The sequence below is a fragment of the Carassius auratus genome, chromosome 22 (assembly GCF_003368295.1).
Source record: "Carassius auratus strain Wakin chromosome 22, ASM336829v1, whole genome shotgun sequence".
NCBI classification, from domain to species: Eukaryota; Metazoa; Chordata; class Actinopteri; order Cypriniformes; family Cyprinidae; genus Carassius; species Carassius auratus.
Window position 1 is genome coordinate 21,954,744 of NC_039264.1, and position 8,495 is coordinate 21,963,238.

General features: G+C 36.2%; 1 protein-coding gene across 3 annotated transcripts in view; it reads left to right on the forward strand.

Moving 5' to 3' along the window:
- The window catches only part of LOC113040009 (nuclear receptor subfamily 5 group A member 2-like), a 55,574-nt gene extending 52,061 nt beyond the window's left edge, over positions 1-3,513 (forward strand). For 2 of the 3 annotated variants that reach the window (XM_026198188.1, XM_026198189.1), the window contains exon 7: positions 2,447-2,694. In XM_026198188.1, coding sequence (XP_026053973.1) covers positions 2,447-2,694 — 248 coding nt within the window. Of the gene's footprint in view, positions 1-2,446 lie in introns of all 3 variants that reach the window. The other variant, XM_026198187.1, reaches the window with a different exon arrangement.
- The last annotated feature ends 4,982 nt before the right edge of the window (positions 3,514-8,495 follow it).

The following is an 8,495-nucleotide window of genomic DNA, read 5'->3' on the forward strand; positions in this document are numbered from 1 at the left end:
TAGACAGACTCAGACAGACAGACATAGATAGACAGACTCAGACGGACAGACAGATATAGATAGACAGATTCAAACAGAAGACAGATATAGATAGACAGACTCAGACAGACAGACAGATATAGATAGATTCAAACAGACAGACAGATATAGATAGACAGACTCAGACAGACAGATATAGATAGACAGACTCAGACAGACAGATATAGATAGACAGATTCAAACAAAAGACAGATATAGATAAACAGACTCAGACAGACAGACAGATATAGATAGACAGATTCAAACAGACAGACAGATATAGATAGACAGATTCAAACAGACAGACAGATATAGATAGACAGACTCAGACAGACAGACAGATATAGATAGACAGATTCAAACAGACAGACAGATATAGATAGACAGACTCAGACAGACAGACAGATATAGATAGACAGACTCAGACAGACAGACAGATATAGATAGACAGACTCAGACAGACAGACATAGATAGACAGACTCAGACAGACAGATATAGATAGACAGACTCAGAGAGACAGACATAGATAGACAGACTCAGACAGACAGATATAGATAGACAGACTCAGACAGACAGACAGATATAGATAGACAGACTCAGACGGACAGACAGATTCAGACAGACAGACAGATATAGATAGACAGACACAGATAGACAGACTCAGACAGAAGACATATATAGATAGAGAGACTCAGACAGACAGACAGACAGATATAGATAGACAGACTCAGATAGACAGATAGATATAGATAGACTCAGACAGACAGACAGATATAGTTAGACAGACTCAGACAGACAGATATAGATAGACAGACTCAGACAGATAGTTAGATAGACACAAATAGATATACAAAATACATAAAATGACAGACAGACAGAAAGAACAGTAGACAGAACGACTGATAGACAGCCGGACCGACTGTTCAAGTTTTTCCATCACTCTTGCGCTGCACTTGAGAGGCTTCCTTAACATCTCACCCTCAAAAACAGCTTGACTGACAGGTCTGTGTTTGTTTACCGCTTTTCCATGGGCTAAAATAACCCGTCTGGAGCTGAAGAATTGTAATTGGTCATCTTCTGGTTAAGCCCTCCCCCTTCCTTGTCCTGATTGTGCCTGCTGGTGTCACCCAGGGGTCAAACATCCTCACCAGCACCATGAAGGACTTGCAGCTTGTTCTACAGACCTCATTACATTGCTGATGGAGTCACTTCCCCTACACCCCTTCTTTTTTTTTTTTGTCGGCCGAGGCAGTCTTGATTATTTTTAGGGGAAAAGAGAGCAGGCAGAGAAGTGTCAGCTGGCTCATTAGATATGGCTGGGTGGGTCCGAGTGCTTTCACAATCGTTCGGACCCCAGCAGTCTCCATTAGGAGAGACTACAGCGGGATGGCCACGCTCCTGTTCAACCCCGGGTCAAAGGGATAAATAAAAGATCGCACGAGGTGGCCCCTCAAAACCTGATTAAATAGAGCCACACGCCAGGGATTTATTAGCAGCTCCTGCCGCCACTGAAGCATCTGAAACACAGGAACACATGCAGCTCACCGCAACACATTAACATGCCATAAATTATAGACATGACAAGGAAAAATCTGATGAAAAACTAAGAGGCATTTAAGATCTCGATCCCTAGTGATCTGTTTCCCCCAAATTAATGAGCTTTCTCATCAAAATCTCCAGAGATTTTAAGCATGGAATAAAAAATATAAATGGACCTACCATTCAGAAGTTTGGAATAATTACAGTTTTTTATGTTTTTGAAAGAAGGATTTAATGCTGATAAAGGCTGCATTTATTTGATCAATAATACCACAATGCAGTGCAATATAATGGGCAATATTATTACCATTTAAAATAACATGTAAAAATGTAATGTATTCCTGTAATGCAAAACAGAATTCATTCTAATATTCTGACTTGGAGCTTTAAGAAACATTAGTTTTAATCAGTGCTGCTTAATATTTTTGTGGAAAAAAATTATATATTACAGTATCAAAAAATTCAATCGAATGAATACTTTTATTCAGCTAGGATGCATTAAACAGACATTTTAAATGCTGCCTTTTTTTAAATCAAAGAATCCTGAAATCCTGGTTACTGGTTTCTAAAAAAAATATGAAGCAGCAGCATCTGTTTTCATCACTGATAATAATAAGAAGAACCATTATTAATAACTGAACTCCAATAATAATTGAGCACAAATCTGCATATTACAATGATTTCTGAAGGAAAACTACATTTTACAGTATATTCAAATAGAAAACAGCTATTTTAAATTGCAGTATTTCACAGTATTACTGCATTTTGGCTTTAAATAAGCACAGCCTTGGTGAGCATATGAGTCTTCAAGACGAAAAAAAAAAGTGTATATAACCTCAACCCACATTTTAGTAATACCAAAATTGTCTTTATCTCATCTTTCTTCAGACGTCAAGAACCTGGAGAACTTCCACCTGGTGGAGAGTGTCCAGGAACAGGTCAACGCGGCGCTGCTGGACTACGTCATGTGCAACTATCCTCAGCAGACGGACAAGTTTGGCCAGCTCCTGCTGCGGCTGCCGGAGATCCGGGCCATCAGCCTGCAGGCCGAGGAGTATCTGTACTACAAACACCTGAACGGTGACGTGCCCTGTAACAATCTACTCATAGAGATGCTGCACGCCAAACGTGCCTGAGGACCGTCTCCACACCAGCATCATCACCAGACAACACCAGCCTTCGACCGATGCACACTCACTGCATGGGTTTGGGCCAGACTCTTTGGATCTGAGAACCCCATAGCGAGGGTTTGGCGAAGGGCAGATGCATTTCTGGTAAAGACATGAATGAATCCAGAGTTTTAATGACCTCTAGGCTGCGGATTTGTCGTAGTATTGTCAAACCATGACTGTCAGTCGTTATTTGTTGTGTGTGCAGCTGATCGAATCCTCCACCTTACACTCAGACTTGAGGTGGCGGGTTTAAGATGACTGGGAAAGGACTGGGCGCTCTTTCAAGACTGGTTTGCCAGCATTGACCCAAAGTTTCCATTAGGACCTGGCCATGTGGCCTTCCTTTGTCTGTTTTAAGGCACACAAGCTGGGCCAGAGCCGGTAGGTGGAGGTAAGATGGACAACCAGACATTGCCTGCATCTGCCCCTACTAAGACTTTATTCCAACCCCTCACCAAAAAGAAAAAACCTCTTTTCAAATGGGCAGCCATTTCTTCTTCTTTGTCACTGTGAGGCTGCTTTAACCAATATTTTCTCACCAAAAATGGAAAAGGATGAATATCACAAAATCTGTCAAGAACATGTCCGGGTCATATTCAATCTCAAAATCATAAGAAAGAAATGAGAAATGATTGTTGTGTAATATTTGGTCCAAAGGCTCAAAAAAATATATAGTAAATTATTCTGAATACTGAATAAAAGGTAATTTTGTAGGTAAATGTGCTAAATGCAGTCATGAAAATAAGAATTAATAATTATTAGACATTTTATTAATTTATTTTTTTTAAAAATCAGACAAAAAAAAATATTTTGGAGATAAATGTGCTAAATTGTCATGACAATTAACAAAAATATAACAATTCACAATTAAACTGAATTTTGGGAATACAATTCTAAATTGTTATAAAAGTAACAATTAATAATCGTTAATCGTTTATAATTATTTTAATGAAAATAGTTCATATTAAAAATATATTTTTTAGGTAAATGTGCTAAATTGACCAGACATAAACATTTAATAGATAATTGATAATAAACTAAAGTTTAGTACTACAAATGCCTAACTGTCATGGAAATATAAATTAACAATTAACAAAAGAACGCAACTATAAAACCTTAATAAAAATAATTTCTTATTTTTTGATTTGTGGGATGCATTGTGACCTGGAAATGTATTTACTAAGATTCTCCCTCGATAACTCACAACACACATTTTTTTCTATTTATTAGTGTAGATTTTTCAGCTCGATCGGAACATTTTGCAGTTTGTTCATTAACAAATGTGAATACGAATATAGCGCAAAGCCAGTATAAAGAAATACAGCCTCAGTCAACACAAGACCAAAGCCTGCAGAGAACAAAAAAAGAGAAAGAAAAAAAACAACCGTAACTATCAGTATTAATAATTTGTGATGTCACAGTCATGTGAGTCTTGCCTTATTTCATTTCCATGCTAGCTAACCGTGCTGATGTGAATTACGATATGTAAAATAAAAAGTACATATATATATAACGTATTAATGTTCTACAATTGAAAAGAAATGAGGTGTTTACATTCATGTGGTCATGTGGGAGATAACTGTGATGCGTTCAATTGCAAAGCAATGATTTCATATAAAAACGAAACAATGTTCAGAAAAGATTATTCCTCGTTTGCTTTCTTAGGTGTGTACAGTTTTCATCTTTCTTAACCAGTACTTAATTATGTCGTGAGACACTAAATCAGAGAGAAATCTCACTTAATTCTGAGTTTCGAAATGTGTTTTTTTTTTTATTGTGCTTTTTCTGTGGACATCTGTTTTATACGTTCTACGTTTGAAATGTACGTCACTGGTTAAGCTTAATTTATTGATCTGGTTTCATCCATGTGTTCCTGCACAGTGGGGTGGGGTCATGACTAAATGTATTTGTTTACTGTAGCACGTTTTTAAACATGTAGATACGAGATGCAGTTACGGAGCTAAATGGTGATTGAGTGATTCACATTAAATAAGCATCAGTCCTGCCACTGTAATATATCAAGAGCTGTACTGAAGGGATCCGGTGTGACTGACTGGTGCATCTTTCCTATCGTGAGGTTTCACTGAATGTTTTCATGATAGCGTCTGTGTTCTATACCAAAGACAGCGTCTGTCCTTCACCTGTACTTACCTGTTTGCTTCACAATGAACGGATGAGAGCTTTGATAATTGGGGACTGCCGTTGTTTTTCCTGAACGCTTCATTTGACTGTATTTTATAAAATTGGCTTTCACGTCAACATGAAATCAAAATGGATCCAATTTACTTCCATATCTATCAGTTGGTGTCACCTAGGGCAGAAAATGGCCAATATTATTACGTTAAAAATAAAATAATTGAGGAAATGAGAGCAAAACAAAACAAAAGGCAAAGTAAAGCAAAGCAAAAGAAGGAAATGAAAGCAAAACTAAAAAAGCAAAGTGAAGCGAAGCAAAAGCAGAGGAAAAGAAAGCAAAACAAAAGGAGAAGGGAAAAAACAAAACAAAAGCAAAGCAAAATAAAAGAAGTAAAAGAAAGCAAAACAAAACAAAAGCAGACAAAATGAAAGCGAAACAAAGCAAAAGCAGAGGAAATGAAAGCAAAACAAAAAAGAAGGAAAAGAAAGCAAAACAAAGCAAAAGCAGAGGAAATGAAAGCAAAACAAAAAAGAAGGAAAAGAAAGCAAAACAAAAGAAAAGAAGGAAAAGAAAGCAAAACAAAACAAAATGCAGAGGAAAGGAAACCAAAAGCAACGCTATACAAACAAAGGCTTGAAAATATAAAAATGCAATTAGTTGTGAAACAAAACAAAAGCAGTGGAACAGATAAACAAACAAAACAAAAGCAGAGGAACAAAAAATAAAACAAAGCAAAGCAAACAAAACAAAAGCAGCGGAACAGGTAAACAAACAACAAAAATCAAACAAAACAAAAGCAGCAGAACAGAAATTAAAAACAAACACAAAACCAAAGAGAAGCAAAACTAAATGAAAGCAAAAAAAGTTAAAGCAAAAACAAAACAAGCTCATGTAAGAAAAACTAAATAAAACAGGAAATGAAAACAGAGTACAAAAAGCAAAATGAAGCCAAACAAAACAAATAAAGGTTAAGCAGAACACAGAAAAACAAGCAGTTAATTAATTAAAACTTAAGATTAATATTCTAAATGGTATGGTTATTAATTGCAAATGATGATAATATTTTTTTTAGAATCCTAGAATCGTCAGACATTAAGATGCTCTTTTGACGACAAACTTGGCCTTCAGCCTTTATTTTCCTGTGAAAAATCTCAAAAGTAAGTGCTTGTGTTTCAGAAGAGAATTTCCCGAAACCCTTTGCAAACTCACATTCAGCTCTATTTTGACATGTGACGGCCAGTATTCACCAAAAGTATTGCCACAATTTTTCAGATGAAATTACCTGCTTTATGTGGAAATATGTCAAAATAGGGAAGTAAATCGGGTCTCAAATGTCATTTCATGTTGACTGTAAAAGGTCAAAAAGTATGGTCCACGCAGTAAAAAAACAAAAACATGTTAAGGTGACCGTTGTATCACACCTGAAATGAAATGTGTTGATTTAAAAAGCAATGAAAATGGCCACCATGGTGACTTATCCCAATCATCAGACCATTTTTTTAACAAACATGATGTTACACACCTTATCAATGTAAATGATTTCAGTCAAAGATACTGTAGAAAGTATTTTGTATGAGCACAACTGCTTTAATCAACATTTGCTGCATGGCATCTACGCCCTCATTTGTACATAAGGCCACTTCTTTATGGATTCTAGGGAATTTGGTTTGTAGTTGCTTCGTTTTGTGACTCTGCTGTGTTGTGTGTTGATCAGACCGACAATCTTAAGAAATCCAGTGCCCCTCGTTTCTCATTTTGTTCCCCATCACCGGAAGTCCTGCAGCTGCTTTGGATGTCTGCTTACCTGCCTGAATGTTTGGGTTGGGATTCTCTCATTTGTGCGCTGGAAGCCGCATTCAGACCCACATCTCGGATGTCACCTCTTGCCATAAAGAGTTTCCATACAAGCTCTTTCCGTCATATTTTAATAAATTACTATTATGCCATAAATTGTTGTTTTATTTATATTTCTGGTATTGATGATCATCGAACACGTTTCACCCTAATAATCAAACAAACATGAACACTTGATTCAAATTCAAGAATAGGAAAATTATTTCAAGAGCACGTACCTGATGCTGTTACACTCATAAACTGCATATTATTTACAGCAAAGATTAATTATAGCCTATTCGAGATGAAACCTGTACAAAATAGAGTAAATCTTCAATAAAACATTCAAAGTAGTAAGACTGTTTGTCACAAATGAACATATTGTAGTTTTTAGTCAAGACAAATGACAAAATATGTAGACTTATTAAAGGGATAGCTCTCCCTGTCATCATTTACTTTCAAGTTAAGACCAAAAAGACATTCTGAAGAGTGTTGGTGATCAAACAGTTGATGGTAGCCATTGACTTCCATAGCATTATTGTCCAGACTATGGAAGTCGATGGCTACCGTCAACTATTTGGTTACCAACATCGTTCAAATGATCTTATTTTGTGCTCAACAGAAGAAAGAAACTCAAACAGGCTAATGGAAGCAAAACAAAAGCAGAGGAAAGGAAAACAAAAAGCTAATTAAAGCAAAACAAAATAAAATATCAAACAAAAATCAAAGTGGAGCAAAACAAAAGCAGAGGAACAGAAGGGAAAACAAACAAAACAAAAGCAAAGAAAAGCAGGATTAAATAAAGGCAGAAAAAGTTTTGGGTGAACTATCACTTTAAGGATATCATTTACACACTTTCTGCACTTTGCCAAAACACAAGACGTGAAGAATTGCTTCAATGAAGACACATGTCCGTGTTCGAGGAGTGAGGAGGTGAATATTGGGATGTCAGTTCGGCCTCCATGGGTACGTTCAGACTGTATTCGTTTGGAAGCTGTCTTTAGGTTTTCTCAAGTCCTCCTGAAAGAATGAGAAATAAGAAATAATACAGAGAAAACAACACATTCTAGCATAATTTTCACCCCCAAAAAATTGCAATTTAGCATACTTTCACAAAAATAATAGTCTTTAAAATAATATTCAAAATGCACACTTAAGTGCATTTTATTTGCAATTTTTTAAGTTTCAATTTATAAGAAATGCAATTGTTTGATTATAAAAGTGTTCTTTTGCATATCAGAACAGACCTTTGGCCTGTAAACAATTCCTAAATGTGGCAAAGCGTATACTAACATTTCATCGAATATCAACATTATGATTTCCACAGTGATATAGAGATATTTATAAACCAAAACTGCATTATACTAAATCACACAAGCACAAAACCATATTTTCAAATTATTGCAAAATTGATTGAGCTGCATACCAAATTCTTCACGAGCACATATTTGAGCTGTTTTAAATCTAAAATAGAAAGCATATTCTTGGGCAAGAGCCCTAAACCAACACAACCGCACGATTTACTGAAGCCCTTCATTTTGAGAGGCGTCCTGCTGAGCGACTGTGAGAACCGACTGCAGCAGTGACAGATTCATTCAGACCGCTCCAATCCATCAATACAGCAGTCAGTCAAAAACAACACAAAAACAACAAGAGATCTAGATTGGATTATTTCACCACAACCATGAGGAAATATAACCTAGAAGTGAAATGCCAATGGAATGTATTCATAGTTACTTAAAGGGACCTTAGAACAGAAACACTACTTTAAAAGAATATTCAGAATGTGAACTGA